Genomic DNA, 18,402 nt, shown 5'->3' with positions numbered 1-18,402 from the left:
ATTGTTTACATGGAACTGAACAACAGCTCTTTTGCTTTCAGGGAAGGTGAGAAGCCAAAGAACCCCATGGTGGAGCTTTTCTACGGTCGTTTCCTTGCTGTGGGTGTCCTGGAAGGTGAGATGAGGTGTTAAATTAAAACCAATAAATGGAAAAAGTAAGGGGGCAGCTAGAGAATCACAGAGAGATAAAGCATTAGCATGTTCTGATTGCTGCAGTCAGAAAGCAAGTAAGTCCTTGCCCCTAGTAATGAAAGGTGACCTTGTCTTAATGAGATGTGGTCCATGTAAAAGTGGAGAGCGGTTGCATTGATCGTGGAAGACCTTGATGGCTGATTGACATTGTGCTTATTATGCATGACAATACTGGCCCAGAGCCACCAAAAGCAGGGCCAGTGGACTCTGCTGCTCACAAAATGACCTTAATGCCTCATCTGCATGTCCGCTAGCAACTCCTCTCTTTCTCTTTTTTGGGCTTCTCATCAGTAGTTGATGCGGGGAGGTCTGTGCAGCTGTTTAATGATGAGTGAGTGACTGCTGAACAAGTGAAAATCAGCATGAATACAAACGAGTGTGAGATGGCTCATTATTGCTCATTCTTTCACACTCTGTGCCTTTCTAACTCTTCTGTCACACCTGGCACACCTCTGACCTGTGTATGTGATACCATGTATAAAGACACACAGCTGCCTTTTAGGATTAACCCTCACCCTTTTTCAGTTAGGTCAGCAATTATGGTATTTTATTGTGCCTCCGCACCTGCGACAGCCATGACTGTAGACGCGTGTCCATCCATCCCATTCTCTCCTATTCTCAGGAACACCTGGAGGGAGTTTCATTACAGGCACAAATGTTCATTTGAAATCAAGATGAACTGATTAGAATTTGGGAGTCAAAGATCAACATCACTGCTCTTGGGTGTCCACCTTCCTCTGCACTCCTCTGTAAAAATAGTCTCTATCTCTCTCTCTCTTACTCACTGGAATCATACATGTCAATGTAGTGATAACTTCCAAAAATACCCATAATGCCTTCATTGTCTTCACTACATTTGAGTCTGGACAGACATGGATGTAAATACGACTTGACTTGCTGAGGGAGGCATGCAACCATGAGGCGGTAATTCTAGTTAATAATTCATTAAGTTTCTGTCTATCGTATTTGTTTAATTCCACAGGTAAAAAATTTGAAAACACAGAGATGTTTGGGCAGTACCCCCTTCAGGTGAACGGCTTCAAGGATCTCCACGAATGTCTTGAGGCAGCAATGATCGAGGGCGAGATCGAGTCCTTGCACTCAGCAGAGAACTCTGCCAGGTCTGGACAAGAGGTCAGTGCCAAAGCAGTATGACAGTGTTTCTATTGAAATGGTCAGCAAATTTTGATGTGCATTGTTGAATGTGTTCCATAGAAATTACGTCAGCAGCTCTGTGGCAAGCCATAGTCAGACGTTTACATCCCGTACACTTTAGCCAAATACATTAAAAATGTGTTTTTCACAATTCCTGACATTTCACCTGAGTAAACGTTTCTTTTCTAAAGTCACTAAGGATCGCTACTTTATTTTAATAATATGACATGTCAGAATAATAGTAGGGAGAATTATTTATTTCACCTATTATTTCTTTAATCACATTCCCAGTTGGTGAAACATTTGCATGCACTTAGGTAGTATTTGGTAGCACTGCCTTTAAATCGGTGAACTTTGGTCAAACGTTGTGTGCAGCCTTCCACAGGATTCCAACAATACATTGCTGGATTTTGTCCCAGTCCTCCAAATAGAACTTGTGTAACTGAGTCAGGTTTTTGGGCACCTTGCTCACACACGCTGATGTCCACTCCTGTACGCTGACTTTGTTGCTCTTAAGCCACTTTGCCACTGCTTTGGAAGCACTCTTGGGTTCATTGTCCGTTTGGAAGACACAATTACGACCAAGCTTTAACTTCCTGGCTCATGTCTTGAGATGTTGCTTCAGTATATCCACATAATTCTTCCTCCTCCTGATGTCATCAGGTTTGTGAAGTGTGTCAGTCCCTCCTGCAGCAAAGTAGCCACCCCATGATAATGCCACCCTGATGCTACACAGTTGGGATGGTGTTCTTTGGCTCCTCCAAACATAAACATGGTCATTATGACCATTTTTTGTTTTATCAGACCAGAAGACCTCCAAAAAGTAAGAATTTGGCCCCATGTGCATTTGCAAACCATAGTTTGTTTTTGGAGCAGTGGCTGCTTCCTTGCTGAGCGGCCATTCAATTAATGTCAATATAGGACTTCTTGCAATCTGGATATAGTTATTTCTTTTTACCTGTTTCCTCCAGCTTATGAGCAAGGTCCTTTACTGTTGTTTTGGCATTGATTTGATCTTTTCAAGCTAAAGCACATTTATCTCTGGAAGCCAGGACGCATGTCCTTTTTGAGCAGTATGAAGGTTGTGCAGTCCCATGGTGTTTATACTGGAATACTGTTGTTTGTACAGGTGAACAAGGTACCTTCAGGTGAAAATTCTCCCCAGTATGAACCAGACTTGTGGAGGTGCACAGTTTTTATTTCTGAGGTCTCAGCTGATTTCTCTTGAATATGTCCAGCAAGGCACTGAGGTTGAATTTAGACCTTAAAAGCATCTACAGATCCACCTCCAATCGACTCGATGATGCCAGTTAGCCTACCAGAAGCTTCTGATACAATGACATCATTTTCTGGAATTTTCCAAGCTGTTTAAAAGCACAGTCAACTTAGTGTATGCCTGACCCACTAGAATCGTGATTCAGTGAAGTAGAAGTGAAATAATCTCTCTAAACAATAGCACTAGTGTTGCTTTCATCAACAACTAAATAGCGTCATCAACGATCCTGTATAACGTGACAGAAACGAGACAAGACGCAACGTAAATGCTGGTCATGTGACGATAACTATAATTAAATATATAATGCAATATTGTAGGCGAATAAAAACAAGACTAAATGTGGGACTCAATTATCAGTCGCCACCTATCGATAGCACTCTTCTAAAGAGAAGACGGTCAGGTTAAATAATTTGGATTTATGTGATGGATCTTCTCCAAAGCGGTGACCTCCTTGCCCTAATGTGACATGTATGCTATTCTGAGTTTGACCTCTGGTTAGCAGTAGCCTTGCCTTCACTGTCCCACAGCAGCTGGGAGCAGCTAATTATCAGGCCAGTGCACACATGAGTATGGCACCAAGCCCTCTGGAAAAGCCCCAGCCATCAGCACAAGTGGAGACAGAGCCGAAGTTATGCTGCATTCATATCACGTAGGAATTCAGGCTCTCCCCTGGGAAAATGGTTTGCAGAGGTGTTGAGCGTGAAATCACAAAAAGAGTTAGGTGATGATTAATATATACACGGCTCTACAGGGTGAGTATTTTGCTCTCACCTGCGAGTGAAAATGTGAAAAGTTATTTGGGCGCACTGGTTCCTGAATTGGAACTGTTCTAAATTTGTAATAACCCAAAGCTTTTTATCAGTACTTGAAGAAACCAGTGAGTGAGATTAATCGATCGGAAAATATGGTTTTGGTGTTAATGATGGTTGCACAAGCAGCCTCTCCTCTCAGTCATTGTCTCCTGCTCTCTGGGTCCATGTTTGACTGAGGGCGGGGCTGAGCTCCTCCACCACTCACACACACACATAAACAGAGAGACCGCGGAGGAGAAAATGAACCCAGCCGAAGTAAAGACTATTACTCCTGTTAACGACGACTGTGCTCGTTACTCTAAGTGCAATAAAACCTCGCAAATAAAAAGCCAGGCATGAAAGCTGACTGTAGCACTTTAAACAAATTTGCCGCATATCTTAAAATTAAGCAAATTCTTGCCCATGAGCAATACCTGCCAGGCAGTGAATCCACATCAGCAGTAAGAGAGAGGATGATAGAGGACAGCAGAAATGACTTATCACGTTGAAAGGCAGGTCAAATGTAAATCAGCAACCAGATGAAGTCCTCTCAGACGGGGTTATTGCAAAGCAAATGTTATCAGGATGTGTGACAGGTGAATGTTTAAGCAACTCCAGTCTAAAGGGAAATGTCTACTAAGCTGTGTATTCCAACATGATGAGAGAATTAATCTCAAGATCAACATCCACTTTTGTTTCAGCACTGGTTCACAGAACTCCCTCCTGTGTTGACCTTTGAACTGTCAAGATTTGAATTCAACCAAGCACTGGGACGACCTGAGAAGATCCACAACAAGCTCGAGTTCCCCTCTATGCTCTACATGGACAGGTAATAGAAATATTAACGCTGACCTTTACTGGAGAATCTACAGTGTTTGTTTCTGCAGTAAATAAGATATTAATCCCAAGTATCTCCAAGCCTACACTGTGCTCTTTGTGTTGGTAGGTACATGGACAGGAACAGGGAAATAACCAGGATCAAGAGGGAGGAGATCAGGAGGCTCAAAGAGCATCTGACGCTGCTTCAACAGCGACTGGAGAGGTATCACTCGTCCACCTCTGCCTGTTTATTTAGCCAAGCTCAGCAGAGTGCTTGGGACAGCCATGGACAGTAATTTCTCACTCGGACTGGTTCCTCTCTTCATCTGTCATTATGCCTCTGTTCTTACTTTCTTACTCGCTGCCTGAGCTTCCCTGCATCTCTTTGACACTCCTGCTTTCTCTCAGGTATCTGAGTTATGGCTCAGGCCCCAAGAGGTTTCCTCTGGCAGATGTCCTCCAGTATGCCATGGAGTTTGCCTCCAGTAAGCCAGTGTGCACTTCCCCAGTGGAAGACATTGACTCATCAGCGCCCCCCGGTGGCACAACAGGACAACAGCTGCCCCCACCAAGGCAAGTTTCATAACAGATGGCCTGCTGTTTGTTGTTACTGCTTTTCCTCGCTTCCATCATTTGCTCTTAGTTTCAGGAACAGGAAGCAGGTGGAGGCGAGAGAGATGAATAAAAGAGAGGTACAAACAGGGAAACAATGGGCCTAATACATTTTTATTCCTTTATCTGAACCACTCCAAGTCAGATTCAGCAAACCCTCTGAACAGAGCAAACTTGTGATATTTGAAGAATTCTGCATTTTCATGGGTAGGTGCATATTCATGTCTACATGACAGTTGTAAAGATTACAAGAAAATACATTACATGACAGGTAATGTTACATCGTCAGGTGTTGCAGCAAAGGATCTTCACTTTGATAACCGCTTGCATAAAATCTACTTTATACAGACATTTGTGCCCTTGTCACCTTGGTTAGGTTTCGTCTAGCACCACAATCAGATCAAACTTTGAATTTTTCTAGATGGCTTATGGGTAAGTACCTGCAAAAGAATGACCTTCCCCTCAGCCTCAGCTATACTTTGTGTTTAGTAATTGACATCCACATGCTCCACCTCAGCATGTTAACATGGTTATTGTGATTAGCAGTGGACCCATGTTGAAGTACATGCAGCTAGCATGGCTGTAGGCACTTGCTCTAGTTTATTTATTTCATTTATTAAAAAATAATTCTGCAACACGCAGTGGAAATGCAATACATGTTTGATCAAACTTTTAATTATATTTTAACTGCATTTTTTTCCATATTTTAAAATGAGAAACCTGAGTCGTACTTAGATTTTCATTATTTTAAGCTGCATTTTTAGTTTATTTCATAGACTGTCTCTCTCATCCTGCAGCATAGCCGAGCAAGATTCCTTGCCACCCCTAGAGAGCTCAGGCCCTGCCTCAGGTCCCACCACAGCTCCCACTGCAGCCCAGCAGCAGAGAGTACCCATTCATAAGCCCTTTACCCAGTCCCGGCTACCTCCTGACCTCCCCATGCACCCTGCCCCGCGCCACATCACTGAAGAGGAGTTGAGGGTGCTCGAGGGCTGCTTGCATCGCTGGAGGAGCGAAGTGGAAAACGACACCCGCGGTAGATCTACCTGTCTCCCATTTGCAGGCTTTTATGATATTCATTGCTATTAGTATTGCAGAAGTAAAGTAAAGATTGACACTTACTAATGAATTGTTTATGACGTTCTTCCCACCAGATCTGCAGGGCAGTATAACCAGAATCCACAGAACCATTGAGCTAATGTATTCTGACAAATCAATGATGCAAGTGAGCAACACTTTTCTGTCATCAGTCATATTTGCAATACAAAAAACAAATGAAGTGCTCCATTTGTGAAACAGTATTTTGAATCACCTTTGTGTTGTTCCAGGTTCCATACCGGCTTCATGCAGTCCTGGTTCATGAAGGCCAGGCCAATGCCGGCCACTACTGGGCTTACATCTATGACCCGCATCAGCGTTGCTGGATGAAGTACAACGACATCTCTGTCACCAAGTCGTCCTGGGAGGAGCTGGTCAGGGACTCGTTTGGAGGCTACCGCAATGCCAGTGCCTACTGTCTCATGTATATCAATGAGAAGAAGCCCTTCCTCATAGAAGGTACGCGTGGACCAAGGGGTAGGGTTCATATGTATCTTTGATGCACAATTGAAGGTCCTGGAGGTCAGGATCTTGTCTCTGTTTATTAATTCAGCCATGTTTCTCAAAGACATGTACTGCCTTGGTTACGCTCACATTATGTCATACCATCACATATGGAGGAAACCACAAGAAATGTAAATGAATACAAATACATTCTTCAGATATGAACTGATAATACCCTCTGAAGAGATGTGATCAACATACAAATTATTTGTATCAAATTTGTCAAATACAGATCATGCTTAAAAATGTAGATACATGGTTCAAATATTAAGTTATTTTGTATATTGTGTGAGCAGTCTCAACTCTACTTCTTTTACAAACCTTCCCCACTTCTGGCAAATAACAAATACAGATGCTTGTGACCAAAACAGATACTAATAGTAGCTTTGTGCTGCACCCTCAGTAATGGACCCTCTTGTTTGTGTAACAGAATGAAACAGAACTGAAATTAAACTTATTCCACTCAAAATGTGTATAGGCATTTGCCCTGTGGAACAGTCTGCAGTGGTTCAGCCAACTCAGACCTGCTGTTGAACATGAAAATGACAAATCATGACAAGAACAACAAAGAATAGCTTTGAATCTTCTCAGTTCATTCATGGAGTCGGGCTGTTAACAAAAGCATATTTGTTTTTTATTGCTCTATGTGCAGCAATGAAAATAAATAGTAATTACTGTCTGTTGAGAGAGTTTCTACAAACCATACATTCAGTAAGACTTCATGGTTTTTAGCAGACCAGATTATGTTCATTGTCTCTTTCCATTGTCTGTGCAGAGGAGTTTGATAAAGAGACGGGACAAATACTCAGCGGCATGGACAAACTGCCTCCAGACCTGAAGCAGTACGTGAAGGAGGACAATGAGCTGTTTGACAAGGAAATTGAGGAGTGGGACACCCTGCAGGCCCGCAAAGCCCAGCAGGAGAAGCTGGCCCTGGCCACAGCAGCTGCAGCTGCAGCTGCCTCCGGAGCATCCAGCACATCCACTTCTTCCTCTTCCCCTCAGCCCATGAGTATTGAGTCCAGCCCTCCAGACAACGCAGGTCAGGGTCATGGCACTGAGAATACAGAGTAGAATACTTAATTGAGAATCAATACTTGGTAGGAAGATATATAAAGAAAAACTCTTGTTCCCTAGAGAGTTATGAAAGGATGAGGAAATGACCTTGAAATATTGGCATGCAGCCTTAGAACTGTTAACTCCCGCTGGCATGTTATTGTGTATAATACTGCATACAATATATACAGTATAGATTTGGACGCTGGCTGTATGAAAATGAGCTAACATCATTCAGCCCACAGCACTCAAAAATATTTCTATTGAATTATGGTGGACCCACAGTATGATGATTGGCTAAATTAGGCAGTGAAAGGTAATTGTTATTGAGCTGTTATTCAACCAAACATGTAATGGAGCCCAATTTATAGTTTTGATATGACACACTGTGGTTACCTAAACTACATTTTAATATATGCACCTATCCAGAATTAGAGCTTTCTATGTGTCATCTTGGATATTGTTGAATGCAATGGGTAATTTCTGCAATCATGCTCACAATAATGCAGATACATTTGCACCCATTGCACTGCTGTTCTGAATTTGTGTGGATGTAGAAAAACGTTTGAAAATGCTTGTGTGAAAAGACAACTTTTGAAACGTAAATAACCATGCAACTGTGCATTTCTGTGGTGGTGTCGTCGTCCTCCTGCAGTACCCCAGCAGGACCCAGAGTACATGGAGCAGCCATCACCCACAAATGACTCCAAGCACCTGCAGGAGGACACGGAGCGCGCCATCTCCAGGGCTGCTGCTGAACAGGAGGAGAGAAGCCCCGAAGCATTGTTAAATGCTGTATGTAAAACACACAGTACGCCACACTCACACCAGGCCATTGTCACCCATTATGTGCCTCATCTATCTTTTTTACATGTCAGTTTGTTAAAATTAATCAACAAACTGAAGTGTACACACCTGCATTTTTATTTTGCCTTATTTCATTTCCTCCACAGTCATCTTTTTCCCCTTGAGTAGCTCAAGTCAGACAACTCATTGTTTTCTCAGGATCCTGTTTTATATATTATTTTAAATGTGGTTGTTCAGGTTTTCCACACATCCTGGAAAGCCTGGAAAACATTTGACCAGTTTCCCAGTTATGGAAAACACATTCTCCTATTTTCCTTCGGCTTAGAATGAATCACAGTTTTGTCTATCAGAGACAAATCAGATGACAGTGCCATCTGAAAAGGCTAAGTTATGTTCAAGATCATATTAATGTTCAAATGTTTACGGACGAGAGTATTTTGAAGAGGCTGCTCCGGGTTATGTAGTGGAAACGCTGTGAACACACGCCCGAAGGCACGTCACATGGTAGTATGTGCAGGTTGGATGACATTACAACTTAAGTGATTTCAACTCCAAATACTGTTAGTTCCATTATCCTTCAGATTTAGATATTAGTCACTGCTGGCTGGTAATTGTGGTAGTTTTTATCAGGATTACACATTAACATTCCTTTCTTCACAACTTCTTTATTCAACGTATTGGTGTATAGCACGATCCCTGTCTGTCATACCAGCTAGATCATCACCAGGGATGGTGTCGTTTTGACCAATACCTTGACTTTGGGACCAGTTTCTGAATAATGCTTTTTACCATACAGAAAGAAAATTATGTTATACATTGAAGTACAATTACTCAGTGCAGAGGACGCAGCTGTTCAAAGACCTGGAAGCAGCTGGAGAAGCTGTTTTTCCTTCGCGCTCTTTGCTAAACCTGGATAACTGAACGAAAAATGAAGACACTTGTAGAATATCTGTCTGTAGGTATGAGTGACCCATTCTTATGAACACGCTGCCTCAGGAGCGCCTTGAGGGAATTTCTTCAAATTTGGCGCAAACCTTCACTTGAACTCAAGGATGAACTGATTGAACTAGATTTTGGTGGTCAAAGGTCACTGTGATCAGAAAACACTCAAAACAAATTTTCGAGCATAACTCAAGAATTCATATGCTAATTATGACAGAGTTTCACACATCTCACAAATAAAAAAAATCATGAAGTGATGATATTTCATATCCAGAGTGTCAAAGGTGAACTTCACTGTGACATCATAACGTTGTGTAAAAACACTCTTCTGGCCATTATTAACACAATAACTCAGGAACAGAAGGGGAGGTTGTGACCATATTTGACCTTGGGTCAGTTACTGAATTGGTGACACTAATCTTGACCGTTCACCTTGAAACTGTGCTGATGGTAGAGATCATCGTTGTATAGATTTCAATTTGTAGCTTCTTTGCAGCAACATCCAAGTCTTCACTGCATATTTTACAAGTCTGGACAGACATAGATGTAAACTACAACCTGATTATTTGGAGAAGTCATAAAGGTGCATAGAATCCCAGTTATGTTCACAGTGGATCACTTATATGTGAAAGGTGTCATTCGTAGTGATGTCTTTTCAGATCATGCTCACTCAGCTGTGCAGTTGCCCCTATACTCTACGGAGCTTAACAGAGACTTTTAGCTCTTTGTTTTGGTTTTCTGACCTGCAGCTTCACAGTGTTGGTTGTCTCTCTCCACAGTCAAACAGACAAACAGACAGACACAAACAGACACAGTCAAACAGACAAGCAGACAAAGTTGGGGACTGGCTTGGCGAAAATATATAGAATATAATGGATAGACTTTAGCAGCTGAAGAGCGAGATCATTTTCTCAGGAGCTGGTGCTAAAAGGAAGAGAATATTGGACTTATATTTGTCAGCTGGTCAGAAACACACCTCAAAATGAAACAGGATGTGATAATACAGTATGTTTCTGTTGTTTTCGGCTTGTTTCCACTGCCATCAAGTGGCCAAAATGAATTGAATGCGGGTCAAAAGGATGAGTTCAGCATTTTTCAAAACACTATAGAGTATCCTTGCTGAGCAGCCATGAGAGATCGTGACATAAAGAGGGACTTTCTTACTAAAAATACAAAGCAATACCCACTTGTCTGACTAACCTGATGAAACCTCACCTTAGCTCAGTATTAGAATGTTTTGTTTTTTTTGTTTTGTTTTTTTTGCACAGAAGGAGAACTTTGGATTTTGTCCCAGATTGTTGCGTTTGAACTGTGTGAAGAAAGGAGCTTTTCACAGCTATATAGAGAGGCAACTACAAAAACATGTATCATTATACTTTACATAATGTGAGTGTTGTTTTAAGACATGCTTGACCAAATGAGAAACTGTCCTTTAATCCCTACTTCATGCTTATAAAAGTTTCCAGCACCATGTCCAAAATTGTTCCCAGTGTGTCTGAATAAGGACTAATAGTTATTTGATCTGTCAGTCCCAGTTTTGAAAAGACAGTGTCAGCTGAGAGTCTGTCAGTCTTTTGGGAAAACTGCATCAAATCTTGCAGTGTTTATCTGATGAGTGCTGTTTTTTGTAACATCTCACTGTATTCTTTCCCTCTACATTTAATGTTCCTTGCCTTTCCATCACTCCTCTATCCTTTCTGTTTCATCTGTTCCATTCTCTCTGCAGTCTCTTCCCCCCTCCACCTCCCCTCAGCCTGAGGTCCAGGTGAGCACCCCCTCCACCCCTCCTCCTGACCTGGTCACGGAGGATGAGTCCCCTGGCCAGCGCACGGTAGAGGTGGCCATTCCTAATGTGGGGACCTTTGTCATTGAGTCAGAGGAGGGGGGGTATGATGACGAGGTAGCTCTTGCTCAGACAAACCTTCTCTCCCTTGTGCTGAGAAGTCTGTGCCTGTTTGATATACGGAGTGAGAGCATCATTGCCCATTCACATGGCTCTGCACAAGGTTTTTCACACCTGAGAAACTCTGACACGAAATGCCAACTGATTTCAGGATTGGCTTGAGGCTGAAAATGCCGCGCAATACGACTGACCTCTTTGTTGGCCTTCCTGCATTACTCTTGTGTGAAAAGTCTCTTCTTGAGCCAGGCTGCATCTTGGCACAAAAGCAGGTTGACCTTTTGCAGAAAGTCTGCTTCATCACACAAGTCGCTCCTTAAGTGGGAAAAAAACAAGAAAATACACTGATTTGAATTAGCTGTTGTGTGTTGTCCATTTGATCCCTAACGTTCGCCTGTATACAGAACACCTAAGGGATGTTTGTTACAGTTTGCACCAATTTCATGCATTATTGTGGAAGCATAGTTTGTTTTTCTTTTGAGTTGACTTGAGAGTAGTTGTAGGTCAGTATGTCCTGAGTATAGAGTTGCTGCTGTTGTCAGTATTCCAGCCTGTCCCCTGCACTGTTGGCTATCTCTCACACACAGCTGTCACATGGCTGCCTTGGTTTTCACACATTATCCTTGTGAGAATTGCACATTGTGCAGTTGAACTGACTGGCTGTGTCCTTCACAATTGTGTCACTCTAACCAATGCATGGACTGCTGAGTGATGTCTAGCATGCCCAGACTGTGGTATGCTTTGTTGTAGTGCCTCAGAGCACATAACATAGTGGTTGACCTTGCTAGGTTCGTCACAAGTACCTGTTGTTGTTTTTAACATGGTTCCTGATTCCTGGGCAGGCAATGATGACCCCCAACATGCAGAGTATAATTATGGCCATTGGCAAATCCGGCAGCGTATATGAAAAGAATGGGCCTGAGGCAGCCTTTTTTAAGGTACACACCTTTATCTTTCCTCATTCCACTTTACTCACTTACCCACAACCTTCATCCACCTTCTCTTTTATGTGTATCTGTTTCTTGAGCTTCTCCTGTGTACTTTATAACTGGGTAGAAGACAGTTAAAAACACAATTACAGTGTTTAGTAACTATTACCGTAACTATAACTCAACAGAGCAACTCACAGCTCAGTTTGAGGGGAACGTCATCTGTATTCACACTTGTGCTGCACAGATTCTCAGCTGTAAACTGCTTAAAGGGAAACTGATTTTAACCTGCTTTGTGTCATTAGAATGAGGATAGTACATGCAAATGAAAACTGCTAAACCTTCCTCCATGTTGCCTGCACCCAGAGATCCCACGCTTGTTTGTTGCCAACTGCCATCCAACAGACTTTTGTTGCCTTTAGGGCTGTTGTTGAACTACAGATTGCAATTCACATTTTTTGGGGCACAAAGTCGGATCATGAGAGAGAGACGCCCCCCCACTCCCTCTCAGTGTGAGAGAGGGTGGTTCACAACACAAGCTCTGCTGAAACTGTTACTGCATGGTCTATTTCTTGCTTCAAATGTTTCAGAAACATATTTTAGTGTACCGTTAGCTGTAATACCAGAAAGTTTGTGACCAAGCCTCCATTGCTTGAAACCAGACGAGCCAAAACCAATCACCACCCAACTCACAGTACATCATCAACCAGTGAAGTGTTCAGTGGTCCGGCGTGGCGCAGTGCATTCTGGTCACTGTAGTTTTCTACCTTTTGAGCAATAAGGGAATACCAGAGCCCCTTTTCTTTTATATCACTCTACTGCATGGACAGCCCAGTTTTCTCAAAAGACCATCTTTCCAGTGGTGAAATACTTCAAGTTTTCAAACACTTGTAGCACATATCTCTCAAATCTCAGCAATCACAAATGTAAACTGAGGACATGTGACAGCCACTTCTCCATTGGGATGTAATGTAGGTCTGTAGTAAACCAAAAAACATCTCACTAACTGAAATTCTACCTGCTCTTCAAACAAATGATTCATCAATGGGCATAAAAATCTGCACTCTTTTTTGTTTTTTTTAATCTGGTTGCCAATGAAATACATTAACTTGAAAATGTTCTACTTTGGCTCTAATGCAGCCGCCTCTCTCTGTCTGTACTCTCCACTCTGTAGTGTTGTTCATTGTCCGAGTAACATTGAAGGCTACTGTGCCACAGACAGTTAGAGCAATTTAATCCACTGGACTAAACTGTGTCTTAATCCATTCGATAAAAAAGAAAAAAAAAAGTAAAAAAAAAAAAAAAAAAAAAAAAAGTACTTTTCTCATGAAGAAAGTAGCACCAGCAATTGTACAGCCAATGAGAATTTGGCTGGACAAGAGCATATCGACTAACCAGTTGACCAACCAGAGTCCTGGTGTGTAGAGATACATTTCTAATCTAATAGAAGCCAGTTGAGAAAGATTTCCACAAATACACATCTCAAAAATAATTCTGTTGTGAGTTTGCATCTAACTCTGACTTAATCACGACTTAGTAACTCAACTCAAAAGTTATCTGTGCAAAAGTTTGTAATATGAAGACAACAGAACCTGAATAAGTCATAGTGTCCAAGTCCACACCAGCTCAGCCATAGTCAGAGTTTTAACTTGACTTTTCTGTCTCTGTCTCTCTGGTCAGGCCATAAAGCTGGAGTATGCTCGTCTTTTGAGATTTGCCCAAGAGGACACATCTCCTGAGAATGACTACCGACTACAGCACATCATCGTCTACTTCATCCAGAACCAGGCGCCCAAGAAGATCCTGGAGAGGACTCTGCTCACGCAGTTTGCGGACAGGAACCTGGCCTTCGATGAGAGGTAGGTTAGACTGTACACACAGCCCACAGCTTTGTATTTTAAAAGAAATCTGACGTATAATTCAGTCTGTTCCATTCTCCTCCTCTGGTTGTCTTTAATTTGCTTACTTAAAAGAATCACGTTAGATCATTTACATCAAATCAACTTCTCAAACCAACCAGCAGAGGGTAGCAGAGACCTTAACTGACATACAGTATAGGACGTAAAGGTTTATGTCAACACAGACTGACAGTGTCTCATCTGGACAATGCTTTCCTTATCTGCTCTGTCTTTTATTTGAACACAAATCTTAGGAGATGCGTGTCCAATAATGAATTTTTTAATACTTCTGGCAAATATCAAGATTCTCTTACTATTAACATTGTGATGCTTCTGACATTAAGGTATGTAATGCCTCTTACTATCTCTTAAAACTTTTCAGCTACGCTTGTTGGCCTCAATCCATATTCATGAGTGAAAAACTGATTTCTCCCATCTCCTCTATTTTGAGCAAGATAATTAGATTTATGTGTGCATGTGGCCTCAATAGGAGCCTCCGGAGGAGTGTTTCACTTCTCCTCTCAGCACTAAAGAGTGATTCATTAGGCCATGTTCAGGCCTAGGGGCAGGGTGGACTCTTTCATCTCCTGGAGTACCTCACAATGACTCACCATCTCATCACTAACGCCGGTTCCTCTTCCTGTCGTCCCACCTCTCCCACAGATGTAAGAGCATTATGAATGTGGCACGTGCCAAACTGGACCTAATTAAGCCTGAGGAGGTCAACATGGATGAATATGAGGTCAGCAGTGGTGTCGGCTGGGTGTTCTTTATCTAAAATAGCACAGATGTATCCTTTTCTACTGCCTGAAATGCAGTATTACACATTGTCTTTCTGGGCTTGGCTGTAACACTGTTAATCATTTACCAGTCAGTCAATGTGACTTTTTGGGTTTGAATTTGTGTGAAATCGCCCATGGTAACTTCTGTTTCTCTTTATCAGATGTGGCATCAGGCCTACAGGAATTTCCGCGAGACAACCATCTTCATGGTGACTGGCTTGGAGCTCTTTCAGAAGACAAAGTATGATGACACCCTCCCAGTGCTTGTACTAATATCTGATATTGGGAAACTAGAATCCAGTCTCCTGCTACCTTATTAGAGCTTTAACTCATATGAGTTTAGTGTGGCACATAACATTTATTCGCAGGTCCTTTCCAATCTGCAGCAGCTGATAAATGTTGAAATGTCACCTGCAGAGGGCAGCAACTTACAGTCTGTGCAACTCTTAGCTTTCAGGTTGTGCAGTGGGTTCATCAGGTTTATTTCTTCTTTGAAATGGTTTACTCTTCATGTTCTTAGTGCAACTTTGATACTGTTTTGTCCGATTGTAACATCTGGTCATCTCTTCCTTTCCAGTTATGTGGAGGCTCTGATGTATCTGATTTACTCGTACCAGTACAACAAGGAGCTTCTGTCAAAAGGGCTGTACAGAGGGCACGATGAGGAGTTTCTCGGTCATTATCGTCGAGAGTGTTTGCTGGTGAGACAATCCGAGCACTGTGATTTATTTCAAACAACTTGGCGAATTTCTGTTGAAATGAGTGGATATGTTTATTCCTTTCCATCAGATTTCTTGAATTAAACAAAGTGGGCCTTCCCTCTGTTCGGGGTGTGTTGTGCAGTGGACACCTTTGTGTCCAGCAGTTCTCTGTGATCCCTGTCTCCTCTTTGTCACTCCCTCCCTTCTGTATCAAACTTCCTCTGTTAAAGTGACTCAGCAAAACTAACACGGCCAGACATTTCTCCCTCAGTACTGAGCTGTGGTACTAAAATCAAATTCCTTTTACTGAGATATTGCTTTGGCTTGCTTGCAGCCCACAAAAGATTCCAGTGAAGGTTTTTCATCTGATCCTGACAGATGAAAATCCTTTCAGCGTGGTGATGTGAGCCCCTTTTCATTTCACCCCCACCATGCTCCAGGCTGCGCTCTGGTATTATTGGTTAGGGCTGAGGGTATTTTGGTCTGATCAGCCTCATACTGGTCTTTAGCAGCCCTCTTGCTGCTGCACTCAGTAACCTTACACCGGCATTGTGCTCATAATGTAATCATTGGAGTGGGAATAGGAAACAGGAGGGCCAGTGAGTGTAAACACATTACCATGAGACACAAGCGTGTCCTCAGCTAACCTCAAACCTCAGCTCCGCACAGCCTGATCGGTCATCTTAGATCTCTGGCCAGAACCTCTGGCTGCGTCCGCTCAGCTGTTTACCTTCAGCTCTTGTTTTAATTGAAAACACTGCTAACATTGACACAGTTAATGTACTTGGATGTTTTGCAAATCCAGCCTCGCCGTCCCCAATTCCAAACTGGCTGCAAAAAACGAGTCTTTTCCTCCGAGAGGAGGTCAGGGAGTTTGTCTGTGACAGCAAGGTGGTTTTGGCCAAGAGCAGGGGAAAAGCTTGTATCCACATGCATGCAAGAACTTAAGGAGCCACTTCAGTTCCAGTAGCTGTAGGATATTATGTGATTATTAACGATGTCTGTGGAATTACTGTTAGTACTTTAGCTGTCGAGTTCTTACAGTATCCATTAGAACAAATGGAAAACTTCACTAGAAAGAACAAGAACAGTGAAATGAATGAAGTGAAATGAAAACCCTTCAGGATATTGTTTCGACTAAAAACAATTACAATAAAACTAAAATAATACATCACACTATATACTCAGGGAAGTGTGTTCTTTGACTAAGCTGGTTAAAAAATAAGAATTCGTAATCTTCATTTGAATGTAGAGCAGAGGTTCAAACTGTGAGGCGCCTCCTCAGAGAGAGCTGAAGAGGGACTGTGGAGCGAGAGATGTGAGGCAAAGATACAGTGTGAGGTGAAAGAGGCAGGTGCATGCCGGTGTGCTAAAAACAGCAGGAAGTTAGTTATTGTTGTTCAGATGCTGATTTGGCAGTTTATCAACACAGTCAGCAGTGGCTGTGACACAGCCTGTGGAGGCATTTAAGGTACTTTAAAACCCGTTGGTGCCCAATTGCTGCAATCTGCGGTAAAATTTGTACTCCCTCATCGAGTTATGACTCCAGTGTGAACACAGACGTATTTTTACATTCAGTGAGACTTACAGTTTGCAAAGATATCGCTCTCTCTGTGGATAACCATCCATTAATCTGCTTAGAACTCACAGAAAAAAGTGTGGAACTTGCTGAGAATCATCAGGTTTTTCAGTTTGCTTCCGTATCAAAGTAATCCAGCGATCCAATCCAGTGCAAACAGGATTTGCTGATAGCTAATTGTGCATATTTTCAGTGCTGCCAGTTTGAAAAAACAAGTATAGGCTTAAAAGCACAGTTCTCAAGTTGTAGCCCACAGGAAGCTAACTGACGGCACCATTATACCTCCTGTTTACATCCACCTAAACTCCTGAATTCAAGAACAGTAGTTAGGAAACTTTGAGCACTGGTGATTATCCCCCAGATCCTCCCAAAGTCATAAGACAAAGAATAATAATAGTAGTTTCAAATATTAACTTTCACATTTTAACTGGCTGAGTCTTCAGGCACAGCTCTATTTCTACCTAAGACAAATGTTGAAGTTTTAGTTTTAGTAAAGCATATAATCCCATGTTTTAAAGATTCATGAGTGTCTCTCCACCCTCCCCAATAGAAATTAAACGAGCAAGCAGCTGCCATGTTTGAGTCGGGAGAAGAACCAGAGGTGACCACAGGCCTCGGCATCATGAACGAGCTGGTCGTCCCCTGCATCCCTCTGCTGCTGGTCCACGACACAGAGAGGGACCTGCTGGCCGTGGAGGACATGAGGAACCGCTGGTGCTCCTACCTGGGCCAAGAGATGGAATGTGAGTCCCTGAGAGAGAAGGAACAGACTCGGCCTATTAGATATTTCTGGAGAGTTGAAGTCTAAGGTTACTAGTACATTCCCTGCACCCCTGCCAAAGATCATCATAATCAGGCCACTGTTGAGTTCACACATTAGGAAGTCTTCAAGGTTGTGCTGCATTTCCACTTGCTGTGGGAAATCTGACAATGGAAAGGCTCAGTGTTGTTTTATCGTGTAAACACAGCTGGAGAGTGGTTTTAAAAATGATTCCCATGATTTCAGAGCTCCTCTTCAGTGAGAGACGCAGCCTGGAAAAAGATGATCACAAAACATGATGTAACACTTCGCTTTCAGTCCCTGTTTAGCATCAAGGAGCAGTATGCAAACATTCAATGAACGCTGATGGATAGATGATAGACGTAGTTGTCAGCAGAAATATGGACATATTAAATATTTATTCATGTAGAGTATTTGTCAGCAATTGTGAGCACTCTTATGAAGACATATTTTCTGATTGCAGCTGTGTAATACTGTCATTCATTGTCTGTTTCCAGCAGCCAACACTTACAGTTGTTGTACATTGAATCCATTTTTAAACACATACTGTAAATCTGCTTACATCTACATAATATTGTGT

At 42.3% G+C, this 18,402-nt stretch overlaps 1 protein-coding gene across 5 annotated transcripts in view; it reads left to right on the top strand.

The window, feature by feature from the left end:
• The window catches only part of usp25 (ubiquitin specific peptidase 25), a 34,777-nt gene that overhangs the window by 14,675 nt on the left and 1,700 nt on the right, over positions 1–18,402 (top strand). For 2 of the 5 annotated variants that reach the window (XM_076750145.1, XM_076750144.1), the window contains exons 9-25: positions 42–115; positions 1,175–1,326; positions 4,116–4,243; positions 4,361–4,456; positions 4,642–4,806; positions 5,643–5,881; positions 6,000–6,070; positions 6,174–6,402; positions 7,223–7,489; positions 8,159–8,298; positions 10,979–11,152; positions 11,995–12,090; positions 13,762–13,940; positions 14,643–14,721; positions 14,923–15,002; positions 15,339–15,462; positions 17,592–17,784. In XM_076750145.1, coding sequence (XP_076606260.1) covers positions 42–115; positions 1,175–1,326; positions 4,116–4,243; positions 4,361–4,456; positions 4,642–4,806; positions 5,643–5,881; positions 6,000–6,070; positions 6,174–6,402; positions 7,223–7,489; positions 8,159–8,298; positions 10,979–11,152; positions 11,995–12,090; positions 13,762–13,940; positions 14,643–14,721; positions 14,923–15,002; positions 15,339–15,462; positions 17,592–17,784 — 2,486 coding nt within the window. The remainder of the gene's footprint in view (positions 1–41; positions 116–1,174; positions 1,327–4,115; positions 4,244–4,360; positions 4,457–4,641; positions 4,807–5,642; positions 5,882–5,999; positions 6,071–6,173; positions 6,403–7,222; positions 7,490–8,158; positions 8,299–10,978; positions 11,153–11,994; positions 12,091–13,761; positions 13,941–14,642; positions 14,722–14,922; positions 15,003–15,338; positions 15,463–17,591; positions 17,785–18,402) is intronic. The other 3 variants (XM_076750146.1, XM_076750147.1, XM_076750148.1) reach the window with 3 other exon arrangements.

This window comes from Chaetodon auriga, chromosome 15 (assembly GCF_051107435.1).
Source record: "Chaetodon auriga isolate fChaAug3 chromosome 15, fChaAug3.hap1, whole genome shotgun sequence".
Taxonomy (NCBI): Eukaryota; Metazoa; Chordata; class Actinopteri; order Chaetodontiformes; family Chaetodontidae; genus Chaetodon; species Chaetodon auriga.
This window is presented reverse-complemented; position numbering and strand designations above follow the sequence as displayed.